Below are 17,365 nucleotides of genomic sequence, written 5' to 3'. Positions count from 1 at the left end.
ATATACATTTTGTACATTTAATGCCTTACCTTTATTATTTTCCAGAAGCACTACTTCTTCATTATTTTTTGGCTTGGAAGACACTTTAAAATAATTTGCCAAAGTTTTAGGTGGAAGTGTTCGTTTTGGTATGTTAGTTTGTGGTGACGGTGGAGGAAGTTTCCTTGGCGATGTAAGAACTTTCTTAGGGGAGCTTAATTTTTCTGCCAAAAACAAATTTACTGAAGGATGAGTATTCTAAAAGTTAAACGGATGGTAAGATTGAGTTATTCACAGTCTATACTTCTACTCTTACCAGCTAAAAATTAATATAGAAGTTTCCTTTCCATCTCATATTCAAATACTGTATACAAATAGTACTGTACTGTTACAGTTATTCTATTATCAGAGAAGGTAAAGCCAGTCATTTGGAAAAGACATTCTTTTCCAAAGAAACATACATTCTTGAAGCAAAGAATGTTCAGAATCCCTCCATTCGCTTTCTCTCCATTGGCTGGAGTTCAGAGGAGGCTGGAGGAAACATGATAATGGTACATATGGAGAACATTACAGAACACTGTTATCCAACTTCAGGTTAGCTCTATAGTAAATGGATACTGCAAGCAGAGAATACGTTTTTCTAGAGATGTAGTGAAGGACGGATAGAAGTTCTACAGTCCCAAGCATTTATTCCAGAGCATGTCCTTTACTCCCCTCTAAGTGCTCTGATTCAGTCTTCACATGTTCAAATTCTGTTTGTTATTTTTTACACCCCATTTCCACAGATCTTATTATATCCTTTGTATATTATAGGTGTTTGAAAATTGAGTTTGCCACTTGCAACGACATGGACAGCATAGATTACTCAGAAGGATTTTCCTAAGTAATGGGACAAAATTAGTTCTAAACTAAATGCTGCTATCGCCTCCCCTAATACAGCATAAAAGACCCAAAACAATCAAACTTAGAAAAAAAATTGGTCATGGTAACACAGAAAATATAAAAGTCCAGCTTCTAGAAATAAAAACTACAAAATGTGTGAAATACAAAATACATTAGATGGCAAGGACAGCATACCACATGCTGCAGAAAATATTTGTGAACTTCAGTAGTTAGAAACTATCCAAGAGAGGAACAAGATAACTGCAAACCTGAACAATCATCGAACTGAGATAGCTTAGCAGCATTATTCAGAATAGAATGTGGTGGGCGTCTGGGTGGCTCAGTGGGTTAAGCCTCTGCCTTCGACTCAGGTCATGATCTCAGGATCCTGGGATCAAGCCCCGCATCAGGTTCTCGGCTCAGCGGGGAGCCTGCTACCCGTCCCCCCAACCCCTCAAGCCTGCCTCTCTGCCTACTTGTGATCTCTGTCAAATAAATAAGATCTTTTGGGCGCCTGGGTGGCTCAGTGGGTTGAGCCGCTGCCTTCGGCTCGGGTCATGATCTCAGGGTCCTGGGATCGAGTCCCGCATCGGGCTCTCTGCTCAGCGGGGAGCCTGCTTCCTCCTCTGTCTCTCTCTGCCTGCGTCTCTGCCTACTTGTGATCTCTCTCTGTCAAATAAATAAATAAAATCTTTAAAAAATAAATAAATAAATAAATAAATAAGATCTTTAAAAAAAAAAGAATAGAATGTGGTATGGAAACAACCTGAGTGCCCACCCATGAATGGATCCAGATGTGGTTTCTATACACAATGGAAGATTACTCAGCCCGAAGAAAAGACAGCCTGCCGTTTGGAACAGCACAGATGGACCAGGAGCACATCAGACTAAGTGAGGTTAAGTCAGAGAAAAGCAAGTACTCTATGACATTCCTTATGTGTGGATTCTAAAAAAGCCAAACTCATAAAAACAGAGAGTAAAATGGTGGTTACCAGGAGATGGGGTAGGGGGATAGGACAAATGTTTAAGGGTACAAACTTGCAATGAGTAATCAATAAATCCTAGAGACCTAATGCACAGTATAGTAAATACAGACAATATATTATAATCACCAAACTTCCCAAGGCCATAACTTAATTATTCCAACCACTAAAAAGAAATAATTATGTAATGTGATAGAGATACTAATTACTAATTATCAACACAATGGCAAACATACTGCTATATAAATGTATAAAATTAACATGTTGTATGCCTTAAATATATACAATGTTATATGTCAGATATATTTTAATTAAGAGAAAAAAATAATGCTTGGAATTTTCCAAATTTGATAAGCTATAAACCCATTCATATAAGAAGCTCAACAAACCCCAACCACATGAAACATGAAGAAAACCACACGAATGCACATCAAAGTCAGAGTTGCTAACAATGACTGACAAAGAGAAAAATCTTAAAAGAAGCAAAGAACAGATGACTGAAACACATTATATACACACAAATCCATGAGTTCATCATAATACTGAAAAAAAGTAAACTACCCCAAAACTCACTGGACAACCTCAGAGATTACTAGGGCATCATTACTCTGTGAACTGATAAATAAAAACAAAGAATGAAGCATTTCTCATGCATTTCTTGTACAAACTCTATGTCAAAGTGTCCAGACAGTTGATGAGAAGTGCTTCTCAGAATTTTAACTAATAAATTCAGAAAGGCTAAGTGAATTACAAAATCACCCATTTTCTAACTTTCAATGAAATAATCAAGCTACTTATAAAGATCATTCATGGCTACAAAATACTTTTAGTTCAAAGAGTGATGGGGGAACTCTTTAATGAACAGATCAGCCTGGAAACAAGTGAACTCATCAGTCCATATTAATATCACATAGCACACAGCCTTGCCTAAGCATGTACATAGCCCTGAAACAGAAACTGAATCTATTCAAGCCCACAGATCTAACTGCCAGTTTACAAGTAAACAGGGAAGAGGAATATATTAACTGATACCATAAAGATACAATCAGACATATCTAAAAATGTGAGAAATTTTATGAAAAATGACCCATGTTCTTCAACAAATAAATGGTATGAAAAAGATGAAGGAATTATTAGGGAGACTGAAAGAAATTTTAAAAAGCATTAATCAGGGGCGCCTGGGTGGCTCAGTGATTTAAAGCCTCTGCCTTTGGCTCAGGTCATGATCCCAGGGTCCTGGGATCAAGTCCCACATCGGGCTCTCTGCTCAGCGGGGAGCCTGCTTTCTCCTCTCTCTCTCTCTCTGCCTGCCTCTCTGCCTACTTGTGATCCTGTCTGTCAAATAAATAAAGTCTTTAAAAAACAAAACAAACAAACAAACAAAAAAAACCATTAATCAAATGTAGATGTAAACCTTGTTTAGATCCAAATTTGCACAAAGCATTTAAACAACAGAAAGCCAAAACAAGAGTATGTATTAAACCAAATTAAGGTATAAAGTAATTTAATTAGGTTTAATTATAATACTGTGGTTATGCTTTTTTAAAATTCCTTATCCGGGGATGCCTGGGTGGCTCAATCAGTTAAGTGTCTGCCTTTGGTTCAGGTCATGATCCCAGGGTCCTGGGATCAGGTCCTCCATTGGGCTCCCCACTGGGGAGTCTGCTTCTCCCTCTCCCTCTGTCCTTGCTGGTATGTTCGCACGCTCTCTCTCACTCACCCTCTCAAATAAATAAAATCTTAAAAAAAAAAGTCCTTATCAAGGGAGCCTGACTGGTTCAGTCAGAGGAGCGTGTGACTCTTGATCATGGGGTTGTACACGTCCCGTGTAGAGATTACTTAAAAATAAAATCTTAATAAATACATGAATAAATAAATAAGTAAAGTCCTTATCAGAGATACCTGTGAAGTATATATGGGTAAAATTATATGATGGTCTTAAGATTTGTTTTAAAACTGTACAGGCAAAAATTAAAACAGTGTGTGTATATGTGTGTGTGTGTGTAGGAAAAGATAAAAAAAATGAATGGCAAAATGCTGATTCCTAAAATTCTTTCTTGTATATTTTATTTATTTATTTAAGATTTTATTTATTTATTTGACAGAGAGAGAGAGAGATCACAAGTAGGCAGAAAGGCAGGCAGAGAGAGGGGGGAAGCAGGCTCCCTGCTGAGCAGAGAGCCCGATGCGGGGCTCGATCCCAGGACCCTGAGATCATGACCTGAGCTGAAGGCAGAGGCTTACTCCACTGAGCCACCCAGATTTTGTTTTTTCAAAGATATTATGACCTAAGGACAATAGTTTACTTACTTGGTGACTTGCCCAGGTTGTAACTATTGAAAAAGCAAGGTTTTTGAGAGTTCACACCTTGCTTGTCCACTTGATGGGACTGAGTGGCTTCCTTCAGTTGAGAAAGAATTTGTCTACCACTGCGCTGAGAAGATGCATTGACTTCAAATATCTAAAAGAAGAATATATGAAAGTGAGGCAGAATGGTTGGTTTTCCTTTAATTCAAGTATAACTACAACATTAACATTCTCCCAGTGTAGCTCCTACTAACCTTGAATCCAAGCTCCTGAGCACAAGCATACACTGCAGCAGTTTTTCCCACTCCTGTTGGTCCTGTTATAAGAACAGTATTGCAAAGGCGAGTCTCTTCTTCGTCATCGGAACTGCCTTTAAAATCTATGCTATCCGATGGATCTGAAAAATTATTCAAATGCAAATTATCATTTGATAATTGCTCAGGCAGCAACTCCATCTCATGAACCCCAATGATCAAACCTTACAAACTTCTTGCCAGTAAATGCTGGAAATTTAATTTACAAAAGCTACAAAATCAAATATAAAATACCAGTTAGGAAATTTTATATGAATATTTAGCTAATCTAACTCAAAATGTCCAGTCAAATGGAGAAAAGGACTCAAAATACCTTCCTGTTTCTCATCTTTTTTTCCCTTCAAATTTTGTCTTTCCTCCAATTCAGCTCTTCTCTTCCAGTCTTTCAACCAACTGCCATAAGAAAATGTATGTTAATAAAAATAATGCACAGAATAGAGCTATATCTCTTTGAATCAACTAAATAGTGAAATATTTTTACATGGGCATGAATATTTTTAAATGAAGTAATTTTTTTACCAAAACACACAAGACTGTATGAGCTAAGTTATTCACGGCAACATTGTTCCTACTAGCTTCCATAGGGAAAAACCTAGAAGTACCTCAGTAGGAGAAAAGATACACACAGTGCAGTTACCTAAAGAATCAGTATAGAGCAGCTATAAAGAACCGAGGTGAGGCGCCTGGGTGGCTCAGTGGGTTAAAGCCTCTGCCTTTGACTAGGTCATGGTCCCAGGGTCCTGGGATCGAGCCCCACATCGGGCTCTCTGCTCAGCAAGCCTACTTCCCCGCACCCCCCCCACCTGCCTCTCTGCCTATTTGTGATCTGTCAAATAAATAAAATCTTAAAAAAAAAAAGAACCGAGGAGACCGTGTGATGACATGAAAGATGTCTAATACACGATGCTAAGTAAAAGTAGAAAGATGAAGTTCTAGTTTGGAGCTAGACTGCCCAAGTTTGAGTTCCAGCTCCACCACTTCCGAGCTGTGTGACTCTGGACAAATCATTCAACCTCTGTAGGCCCATTCCTCATCTGTAAGATAAGGACAACAGTATTTATCCTCATAGTTTTAAGGATTAAATGAGCTAAGAACAATGCAAGTACTTAGAATAATACTAGGCTCAAAGTGTACTGTTATTATGGGTCCCTATTTCTTATATGAAATCCTTTGGACCAGCTGAGTTTTAGAATTCAAAATTTTCAGATATTATAAAAGTAATTTGGTACGTATACCACATATAACATAATACCTCTAATGGGGTCTGTAACATTACATCCAAAATCACTTAATATTTCTGTCTAAAAAAATGTATGAACTCCTACTAAGTGGGAATCCATAAAGACCATAAAATATAATAAAGTTAGTAACTTTTGGTTTGCAGAACTTCTTGGATGTGGGAATCATAGACAAAGGATTCTGGAGCTGAATTAGTAATGTGATCCTATCTGTTGGGAAGAAAGGAGCTAATATATGCATAATACATGTTTAACCTTACATTTTTCTGTAAAGGCATAAAAGAAACCTTTAATAGTTGTTACCTCTGGAAAGCAGAAATGGGAGAAAAGAGGGATATTTATTTTTCATATTTTTCTTGATTTTTTTTAAGATTTTCCATGTAATGTATTACTTTATGATTTCTAGATTTTAGTATAAAGAAAACAGACTAAGTAATAAAACTAGATCCAAAAACAATTTCTCAATTCTTTTATAAGTTTTACCAACCTATGTAACTTTTTTATAGCTAACTCATTGCCTATGAGTTCACTGGAGTTCTGAGGTTGATACTTTTCTGTCCAAAGCATGTCTTCAGTTCCAAAATCTAAAGCAAAAAATACATATTAAACATTTTTCCTTGACATAGTACATATTCTTGACAATTATGGTATTGTTTTCATGTAAACAATGAGTATTTACCCAGGTATTTATGGCTATAAAATGCCAAAAGGGGCAATTTCAAAACTTAACATTACATTTAAAATTATTATTATTTTTTTTAATTTTTGGTATTTTTATTTGAGGGGGAGGGGGAGAGAGCATGAGTGGGGGGAGGGACAGAGGGATAAGCAGACTCCCTGATGACCAGGGAGCCCAACCCTGGGCTTGATCCCAGGACTGAGATCATGATCTGAGCTGAAGTCAGAGTCTTAATTGCCTGAGCCATCCAGGCACTCCACATCTAAATTTTTCATATCAAAACCCTTTCTCCTTAAAAGCTAACCACCACTAGGATGCCTGGGTGACTTAGACAGATAAGCGCCCAATTCTTGATCTCAGTTCAGGTCTTGATCTCAGGATTGTGAGTTCAAGCCAAGTTGGGCTCCATACTGGACATGGAACTTACTTTAAAAAAAAAAAAGGACAGGGGCCTGGGTGCTTAGTCAGTTAAGCATCCAACTCTGATTTTGGCTCAGGTCATCATCTCAGGGTCATGAACTCAGGGTACTGAGATCCAGCCCCATGTCCGGCTTGGCACATAGATAAGTCCACTCTTCTCCCTCTTCTTCTATCCATCCCCTGACCCCAGTGTGCTTTCTCTCTCTCTCTCTCAAATAAATAAATCTTAAAAAAAAAAAAAAAGGGGGGGGGCTAACCACCATAAAGTCTCATGGCAGTAAGGTTTAAAAGTACACATTTAGGGGCACCTGCTTGGCTCAATCGGTTAGGTGTCTGCCTTCTGCACAGGTCATGATCCCAATATCCTGGGATCAAGTCCCACAACAGGCTCCTTGCTCAGTAGGCAGCCTGTTTCTCCTTCTGCCTATTGCTTCCCCTGCTTGTGCTCTAGAGCGTGTGCGCTCTCTCTCTCTCTCTCACACAAATAAATAAATAAATAAAATCTTTTTAAAAAGTACATATTTAGAGGCACTTGGCTGGCCCAATTGGGGTTGCATGTTCAAGCCCCACATTGAGGGAGGGTGCAGATACTTAAAAATATTAAGTATTAAAAAAATAAATAAATAAATAAAAGTACACATTTAAAATTTTAATAATCACTAAAAAACATGAAATATGAAAAATAAGTTATACTATAAGAAATAATCTGAAGAGCAAGGGCAGCATAATTCTAGTGCAACTTCCTTTGACTCAAACAAACAAACATTAAACTGTCCTATTAAGTCAACTGGGGTAAATAGAGATGTGCAACACTCCCATTTGAGAAGACTGAATGTTGTAAAGATGCTGATTCACTCCAAATGAATCTATACACTAATCCAAAATCAAAACCCCAATGGGATCTGTGGGGGTAGGAGAACCTATAGTTTATTCAGCAGTGTAGCTACATGAACATAGTTTAAAAAAACAATAGGAGGGGCGCCTGGGTGGCTCAGTGGTTTGGGCTGCTGCCTTTGGCTCGGGTCATGATCTCAGGGTCCTGGGATCGAGCCCCGCATCGGGCTCCCTGCTCCGCAGGAAGCCTGCTTCCCTCTCTCTCTCTCTCTGCCTGCCTCTCTGCCTACTTGTGATCTCCGTCTTTCAAATAAATAAATAAAAATTAAAAAAAAAAAAAAACCAAAAAAACAAAAAACAATAGGAGACTTGCTGTACAAGTACAAATCAAAACATACTCTAAAGCTATCTAAAGAATGAATTAATTCAACAGAATACTTTGAAAAAGCTAGGTAACCCAAATGGGAACATGTCAGAGACATGTGAAACAAATGTAAAATAAATGGTGTAGTATAACTCCAGGTTTTTACAAAAGCACATGTATTTATAGAAGCACAGAAAAATAAAACATCAAACACCAATCTGTTAAATGTGGTACTCTTTAAAGCTGTCATTAGTAAGGCTCCCACTTGTTTTATACACACATCTCACTTGAATGTTGCATGAACATGTATTAAAGAGAAGAGAAGATGAAAGGTTAAGTACACAAAAGTGTTCTAGGACCAGAAGGAGCAGATCTGATTTACCAGGAATAGATCTTTCTGAGGGAGACTCTTCGCCATCATCTATCATCAGAACATCAGGATCTTCAAGTGCTTCTGTTTCTACTTTACATGTTGTGCTCAGAGCAATCTCTTTCTTCCTGGATGTTTTAGAAAGAAGGCCTTTACAAGAGTCTAGCTTTATCCTGGTGGAGTTATTTCTTTTGTCAAGTTCTCCTGGCTTCCCATTTGTCTTTTTTGGACTTTGTGAATACTCATTTGGCTTCTTTCTTTTTGACTTCTGAATTTCCGTTTCCACTCGTTTCCTTTTAGTTTCTTTTTGATTGACATCGGGCTCTCGTTGTGGACTTTCTATTTCAGAAATCACAGAAATGCATGTGTTTAACAAATCAACCAAAGTGAAATTTTAATATCCGACCATCTTAATGTCATTTCCGAATAACCAATAATCTTAATACCACAAAATGAAGAAGCAAAAATCAAATACGGCACACAAAAGCAAGCAGGCTATCTTGTTATTTAGACTGCCTTTTGTACAAGCTGTGTAAATTCAAATAATCTTATCTAATGCTTTCCTTAAATGAACTATTAATATCTTAATTAAAGCCGCCTTTGCGTTCGCATCTATGGAAAACGGCAAGGGCCAACCCTGCACTTAAACAAGATGCTTTACTTCAGTTGAACAATTTTTCCTGCCAACCATAAGCAATATTCTCTCTGTGGACTTGTAAGAGTCAATGACCAAGTCTTAATGTTTTCAAAAGCAAAATGTTAATGTAAATGATAATAGTTATCACTAACCTTGTTTACGATGACACTCAGAAAGCCCCTGGTGCTCACTTCGTTTTTTTAGAAGCAAGGAAAAATATTTCCTCAAAGAAAATTCAGGATTTGACCATCTAATTTCCTCCAGCAAAAGATTTCTTACTTCTTCAGTCAAATCTTTCCTTTTCTCCACAAACTGCAATACAGAATAAAATGCTCAGTAACAGATCCACATTATCTATTTTCTTTAAGTTTTTTTTTTTTTTTTTAAAGTAATCTCAGGCATCTGGGAGGCTCAGTTGATTAGACGTTTGCTGTCAGCTCAGGCCATGATTCCGAGGTCCTGGAACTGAGCCCAGCATCGGGCTCCCTGCTCAGTGGGGAGTCTACTTCTCCCTCTGCTCCTCCCCCAGCTCGTTCTCTCTCTCTCTAATAAAATCTTAAAAAGAAATAAACAAAAAATAAAGTTATCTCTATGCCCAATATGAAGCTCAAACTCACAACCCTGAGATCAAGAGTATCTTGCTCCACAACGGAATCAGCCAGGTGCCCCCTACACTCTTAATATTAGTCACCAACTACTTTTTGTCTATAATAAATCATGTTAATGTAGGAGTAGCTTCAGTGACTAAATAAACCTTGACAATGAAGCTACATTTGCATACTTTTGAAGGACTTAGTTCATATTTTCAATGTTCCCTCTTTCAACTAATTATACACATTTATTAGATTAGAAGGCTGACTTATATAATATCTAAATGTGCTATATAACCTAATATTCTTTTGAAATTGGCTACCAGTAATTCCTAAAACATTTCTAAAGCTCTAGGAATATTTATTTATTTATATTTTATTTTTTAAAGGATTTTATTTATTTATTTGACAGATAGAGATCACAAGTAGGCAGAGAGGCAGGCAGAGAGAGCAGAGGAAGCAGGCTCCCCGCTTAGCAGAGAGCCCGATGCGGGGCTCAATCCCAGGACCCTGGGATCATGACCTGAGCTGAAGGCAGAGGCTTTAACCCACTGAGCCACCTAGGTGTGCCAGCTCTAAGAATATTTAAAAGAGATGTCTATCTCAATTGGGATTTATTTTTTAAAACTGGACTCTAGAGGAAAAAAATGAACTTTAGGCCACAATAGTAGATTTCCAATTTTTTTTCTCTCTAAAAGATATGAAGGAAACACCCTATAATGGAGGAGCTCTCCAATACTTACCCCAACAGCAGAATTAGGCCTTTTAGAATTTGGATTCAATGTTGAAAATTCACCAAGAGCAAGAACACATTTTGAGAGATCTATTACTTTAGTATTCAGTTCTTTAAGTTTAGTTAAAAGAGAGCAAGTGGGTGGTTCCAAATGCCACAAACGGCATCCTAAAGAAAAACAGAAAACAAATACCTTCATTACTTTCACTCACACACATCAAATGCCAAATACCCAAACATGAAAAGACCTGACAACTACATAGTTAACACAAAAATACCAAAACTCAAATGAGTGCACAGGGAACCCATTCTTACTTCCAACGAATACAATTAATAAAAATTACTGAGCCTTCTGATCCAACTGTTTAAAAAAACCAAGTAATAGCAAACTTTCTTTTCTTCTTAAATCAACCTTGCTATTCAGGGTAAAAATTTCAGGGGCAAGTAGCATCCTGCTTTAAAATTTAAACTTTGAGGGGCATCTGGGTGGCTCAGTCGGTTAAGCATCTGCCTTCGCCTCGGGATCCTGGGATCAAGCCCTACATCAGGTTCCTTGCTTCTCCCTCTCCTTCCGCCCCACCCTCCCACTCACTCATGCCCCCCCCCCCACCTCTCTCTCTCATAAGTCAAATCTTAAAAAAAAAACAAAAAAAAACCTTTCAGACAAATAAATAAATAAATAAATGAAATTTAAACTTTGAAGTCAGACCTGAGTTCAAATCCAGACTGTGCCACTTGCTAGCTGGGTTGAACATGGGCAAGATCCTAAACCCTAGTTTCTTCTTCTGTAAAGTAGGGGTGACTGTTATAATAGTCAACCTCCTAGAGTTGTTACAGAGATTAAACTAGTTATGCATACAAAATGCTCAGCAGAATGCCAGATACTAGTAAACCGACACGCAATAACTTTTCAGAGCTAGAGAAGATTGGGAAAGTAAAATATCGTTAAAAAGACTGGCTATGCTGGGACGCCTGGGTGGCTCAGTTGGTTGGATGACTGCTTTCGGCTCAGGTCATGATCCCGGAGTTCCGGGATCGAGTCACGCATTGGGCTCCCACCTCCACGGGGAGTCTGCTTCTCCCTCTGACCTTCTCCTCGCTCGTGCTCTCTCCCACTGCCTCTTTCTCAAATAAATAAATAAAATCTTTAAAAAAAAAAAAAAAAAAGACTGGCTATGGGATGCCTGCGTGGCTCAATGGGTTAAAGCCTCTGTCTACGGCTTGGGTCATGATCCCAGAGTCCTGGGATAGAGCCCCGAATCAGGCTCTCTGCTTGGTGGGGAGACTACTTCCCTCTCTCTCTGCCTGCCTCTCTGCCGACTTGTGATCTCTCTCTCTCTGTCAAATAAATAAAAAAAATGTATTAAAAAAAAAAAAAGAAAAGAAAAAGAAAGACTGGCTAGATGGAGATTCCTCAAAAAGTTGAAAACAGAGCTGCCCTATGACCTAGCAATGGCACTACTGGGTATTTATCCTAAAGATACAAATGTAGTGATCCAAAGGGGCACACGCACATGAATGTTTATAGCAATAATGTCCACAACAGCCAAACTATGAACAGAAGCTAGATGTCCATCAACAGATGAATGGATATAGAAGATATGGTATGTATATACAATGGAATACTATGCAGCCATCAAAAGAAGTGAAATCTTGCCATTTGCAACGACATGCATGGAACTAGAGTGTATTATGCTGAATGAAGTAAGTCAACAGAGAAAGACAATTATCATATGATCTCTCTGATATGAGGAATTTGAGAGGCAGGGTAGGGGTTGTTGGGAGGTAGGGAAAGAAAAAACGAAATAAGTTGGGATTGGGAGGGAGACAAACCATAATAGACTCTTAATCTCACAAAACAAACTAAGGGTTGCTGGGGAGTGGGGGCTTGGGATAGAGTGTTTGGGTGGGGAGGGTATATGCGATGGTGAGTGCTGTGAAATGTGTCGGCCTGATGATTCACAGACCTGTACCCCTGGGGCAAATAATACACTATATGTCAATAAAGATAATTTAAATAAATAAATAGGAACACTGGCTAGGAAGTTCCCAAATAATACATTATATGTTAATGAAAATAGTTAAAATAAATAAATAGATAGAGAGAGAGATAAGATAGATAAATAGACAGACTGGCTAGGAAGTTCCCTGTATAAATGGGAGGCTGAGAGGCACCTGGGTGGCTCAGTCAGTTGAGCATCTGACTTCTGCCCAGTCTTGATCTCGGGGTCCTGGGATTGAGTCCTGTGTTGGGCCCCCTGAGTCAGCAGGAGACTACTTGTCCTTCTCCCTCTCCCCCTGCTCATGCTCCCTCTCTTTTAAAAATAAATAAATAAAATCTAAATGGGAGGCTGAACAAAATTCAAAAACTATCAAGGTTAGAAACACAAAACAAAAAAAGAAAGGAAAAGAGAACACAGAGTCTGTTTTGTGGGTAGAGGGAGTGCAGTAAACCAAACCTCAAAGCCACCTGAGAAGAATACAAGTGGTTTTGTGCTGATAAAGCAAAAACACCTCTAGGCAGGAATAATGAGGAAGATATAAAGCTGTACTCACTTTTAGCAATTCAAAACTAGGGAAGTAAAATAAGATTGTGTTTGCTTTAGCATTTGAATCCAAACAGAAGCAGGTTCTGACCACACTAAGGCCACTGTGCAAGTGGCCTGTATGAACAGCTCACCCCGGGCATGGTACGTGTGAGGGAAGGCTGAACTGGAGTGGGGAGCACTGAGACTTGCTACCTGTTCCAGCAGATATTTATATGGTTTGAGAGAGGAAAAGCTGTTCTGGAACATTCAACAGTCCACTGGAAAGAACAGAGCCGGAGCTCCTCTGACAAAGTCTTAAAAGATAATCTGTTCACACACAGGCTACGTGTGTGAAGAGCACGGCCTTCCATTTAGAACATGGCGCCTCTCTGTAGAACAACATCCACTGAGGTCCAACCCATGTGCCTGCTCCCCACTGCACAGAGGGGGAGGGCTGAGGATGCCGCCGACTCTCTTTCCCTGAACCCCCCATCCTTGGTAAAGTGAGTCCAAGACTGAGGAAGAGAGAGTGAAACATACCCTTTGAATTCCCACTAAATTCCCCTTAAGAATTATCTTTAAACCTTAGCCTCGTTTTAAGTCAATTTACGGTTTTACATTACTTCTAAAATTTTTAAATTTTAGAATCTTTAGATTAAAGTCTAAAAAGACAGCATAATGTTAAATTTCAAAATATTAAATATTAATATAAAATATATAGAATATTAAATATTAAGAATATTTTCATTGAAAAATATCTCATTATAAGAAACTCACCGTCATCTTTTTGCTGTACATGGATGACTCTCTGGAAACTAGTACTTGCTGCATTGTACACATCTAATGCAGCAGCTTTCTTTGCAATCTGTCGTTTCAGCAAATCCGGCAAACCACTCATTAGGAAGTCCCGCTTTGCTTTAAACTGGGTTTTACAGTCCTGAGCCTTTTCAGATGTATCTTGACTTTTAAGAAAATGATGTGAAAGAGGAAAGCTAAGGTTATACACACTTAAAAAAAAAAAACACAACCAACTATAAAACACTTTTAATTTAATTTGAAAAAATCAGCTACCTGAGATGTTAGGTGGTCAAATTCATTTTTGCTTATCATAAAATCAAGTCTACCAGTTGTAAGAAATTAAGTAAAAGTAAGTATGTACAAAAAAATTTGAGAGGCACGTGGGTGGCTTAGTCATTAAGTGTCTACCTTTGGCTCAGGTCAGGATCCCAGTGTCCTCCCTGCTCGGCAGAGAGTCTGCTTCTCCCTCTCCCTCTGCCTCCTGCTCTGCCTATTTGTGCTGTCTCTCTATCTCTCTGTCAAATAAATAAATAAAATCTTAAAAAAAAAAAAAGAAAAATGATTTAAAGGACATCCACCAAATGTTAACAGAGGCTATCTTTGAGTAGTGAGTCTTCCCCCTTGAATCTTTTGTCTTCTATAAAACAAAAAAAACAAAAAAAACAAGTGTTTATATTATAATCAGAAAACAAAATAAGTGTTATAGTTGAAAAAGTTAATCCAAGAATTTCTTTTTTTTTTCCCCAAGAATTTCTAATGTGATACTGTATCCTAAATAATAGCAAGAACATGAGGGCCCTTATTACTGATGCCTCAGTTTTACCTGGCTTATCTTCATATTGTTAATTGTTAAGAGTCTTGACTTCTGTGGGAGGGAGGTAATGGGATGCTGGATTAGTGGAGGGGAGAGAGTATGGTATCACAGTTTATTTGCCTTTCCTAGCCTGTCATATACAGAGGGAGAATTGTCATATTCTACACAAACAGAAATTTGGGCTGGTAATAAAAAAGAGGCTACAAAAACTTCCACTTCTCTTTTCCTTTTCTATTTGAGAGAAATGAGGGAAAGATGAGACCTAAAGCCAGAGTGGAGGAATTAATCTTAAAAAAGAAGAGGTGTACCTTTTTGTTGCTAATTGGTGGGAAGGAGGAAAAGATGGATGAAGTTGTAGCTAAATGAGTATGTGCTTGGGGCACCTGACTGGCTCAGTCAGTACAGCATGCAACTCTTGATCTCGGGGTTGTAAGTTTGAGCCCCATGTTGGGTGTAGAGATTACTTGAAAATAAGATTTTAGGGGGAACCTGGGTGGCTCAGTGGGTTAAAGCCTCTGCCTTCAGCTCAGGTCATGGTCTTGGGGTCCTGGATCGAGCCCCACATTGGGCTCTCTGCTCGCGGGGAGCCTGCTTCCCCCTCTCTCTCTGCCTGTTTCTCTGCCTACTTGTGATCTCTATCTGTCAAACAGATAAATAAAATCTTAAAAAAAAAAAAAAAGAAAGAAAAGAAGATCTTAGGGAAAAAAAAAAGAGTATGTGCCTATAGCGGAAGATAAACTTTAAGAAGTGTACAAGGGAGTCATTACACATATACACATATTATATATGTTATACAATATGTATTATATACAATTATAGTTTGAACTCTTGGATGCACACGTGCGTGTGTTTGTGTGTGTGTGTGTGTTTCCTAGCTTTAAGGAGGTCTAGAAACATTGATACCTCAGAAGTAATGAGTAAAATAAGCACTTAGATCTTGGTTTCTAGATCCTCCACTAAAAGGAACCATGGCTCTTTGGAGAAAAGACTATTTCCAGAGCTGGGGCGGAGTAAATCAAAGATGAACCTCTGCACTGAGAACCACAGAAATTAAAACCTCAAATAGAAATATCACATTCTTGGACAAGAAGACTTAGTTCTCTCACAATGTAAAACAATCATCTGCAAAATCCCAGCAGACTTCTACGTGAATGTTCCTAACATCTTTATTCACAATAGTTTAAAACTGGAAACAACCCAAATGTCCACCAACAGTTGAGTGGTGTATCCATCCAGTGGAATACCACTCAGCAAAAATACAATGAACTACCGATATACAGCTGACCTTGAACAACACGGGAGTCCTGGGTGCCGACTCCCTGCACAGTCAAATATGCATGTGTAATGTTTAACTCACCCAAAACTTACCCACCAATAATAGCTTCCTGCTGACTGGAAGCCTTCCTAACTAACATTAACCACTGATGAACAAACAGTCTATGTTGTTTATACTATATGCTATATTCCTTATAATAAAGAAAGCTAGAGACAAAAATAGTAAGAAAGTCCTAAAGAAAATTCAGTTTTACAGCACCATAATGTAAAACATCCATGTGAGGGGGACTGCGCCATCTGAGCCATGTTGTTCAGGAGTCGACTGTATTTGAGGACATGGATAAGTCTCAAAATCAGCACGCTGAATAAAAGAGGCCAGGTGAAAAAGAATATATATGAATTCACTTACAGAGAATTCTAGAAAATGCAAATTAACAGAGAAAAAGAGACTGGCACTTGTCTGAGCCAGAACTAGAAGGAGGACTGTTGGAGGGTCCAAGGAGTCTTTCGGAGGGCCACGGAAATGAATCTGGGTCTGTATGGCAGGAGTGGTGCTTTCACTATGTAGCCAACTGACAAAGCTCACCAAGTTATATGCTTCCAATACAGGTGACTGTATATAAATTACACCTCGGTAAGGTTGTTGTTGGTTTTTTTAAGATTTTATTTATTTATTTGAGAGAATGAGAGAGAGAGAGACAGAGAGAGAGGGAGAGCAAGCATGAGAGGAGAGAGGGTCAGGGGGAGAAGCAGACTCCCTGCCGAGCAGGGATCCCAATGTGGGACTCGATTCTGGGACTCCAGGATCATGACCTGAGCTGAAGGCACTTGCCTAACCAACTGAGCCACCCAGGCACCCCTATACCCCTGTAAGGTTTAAAAATTTAATCAATTAAAAATAATAATAAAAGGTAAAAGAATAAAAAAAAAATAGACCACTAGAAACCTACTCGAATGGCTAACATTACAAAGTCTGATAATAATGCCAAGTGTTAGCAACTGGAACTCTCATACACTGCTGGTGGGAGTGTAAAATGGAAAAAACACTTGGGACAATAGCTTGGCGGATTCTTCTGATGTTAGTCATACATCTACCTAGTGACAGAGCAATTCCATTTCTAGGTATTTACTCAAGAGAAATGAGAACACTCTCTACACATGTGTATGGAATGTTCACAGCAGCTTAACTGCAGCCTAATTTCTAGCCAAATGCTGGAAACAACCCAAATGGCCATCAATAAAAGAATGGATAAACAAACTGCGATATATTCATATAAGGAATACTATTCAGCAATAAAAAAGAACAGACTACTGATACATTACCTTGACTGAAAGAAGCCAGAAACAAAAGTGTACCTCCTGTACGATTTCATTTCTATGAAATTCTAGAAAAGGCAAACCAATCTCTATCAACAGAAAACAGATCAGAAATTGCATGGGAGTTGGGGGGCAGGGATTAACTGAAAAGAGACACAAAGGAACTTTTTTGAGTGTGATGAAGATGTTCTCTATTGTTGTGGAGATTACACAGATGGGTACATTTATTAAACCTCCAACTGTTTACTTGATATTATATGCATATGATTATCTGTACATTATACCTGAATAAAGGTGATTTTT

At 38.4% G+C, this 17,365-nt stretch overlaps 1 protein-coding gene across 4 annotated transcripts in view; it reads right to left on the bottom strand.

The window, feature by feature from the left end:
* Positions 1-17,365, bottom strand: part of ATAD5 (ATPase family AAA domain containing 5) — a 48,008-nt gene that overhangs the window by 13,795 nt on the left and 16,848 nt on the right. For all 4 annotated transcript variants that reach the window (XM_082707317.1, XM_082707315.1, XM_082707314.1 and 1 more), the window contains 9 exons: positions 13,636-13,820; positions 10,341-10,498; positions 9,160-9,319; positions 8,383-8,709; positions 6,191-6,287; positions 4,779-4,858; positions 4,406-4,548; positions 4,155-4,305; positions 30-203 (listed from right to left, as the gene is read on the bottom strand). In XM_082707317.1, coding sequence (XP_082563443.1) covers positions 30-203; positions 4,155-4,305; positions 4,406-4,548; positions 4,779-4,858; positions 6,191-6,287; positions 8,383-8,709; positions 9,160-9,319; positions 10,341-10,498; positions 13,636-13,820 — 1,475 coding nt within the window. The remainder of the gene's footprint in view (positions 1-29; positions 204-4,154; positions 4,306-4,405; positions 4,549-4,778; positions 4,859-6,190; positions 6,288-8,382; positions 8,710-9,159; positions 9,320-10,340; positions 10,499-13,635; positions 13,821-17,365) is intronic.

Source organism: Mustela nivalis (assembly GCF_964662115.1).
Source record: "Mustela nivalis genome assembly, chromosome: 17".
Lineage (NCBI taxonomy): Eukaryota > Metazoa > Chordata > Mammalia > Carnivora > Mustelidae > Mustela > Mustela nivalis.
This window is presented reverse-complemented; position numbering and strand designations above follow the sequence as displayed.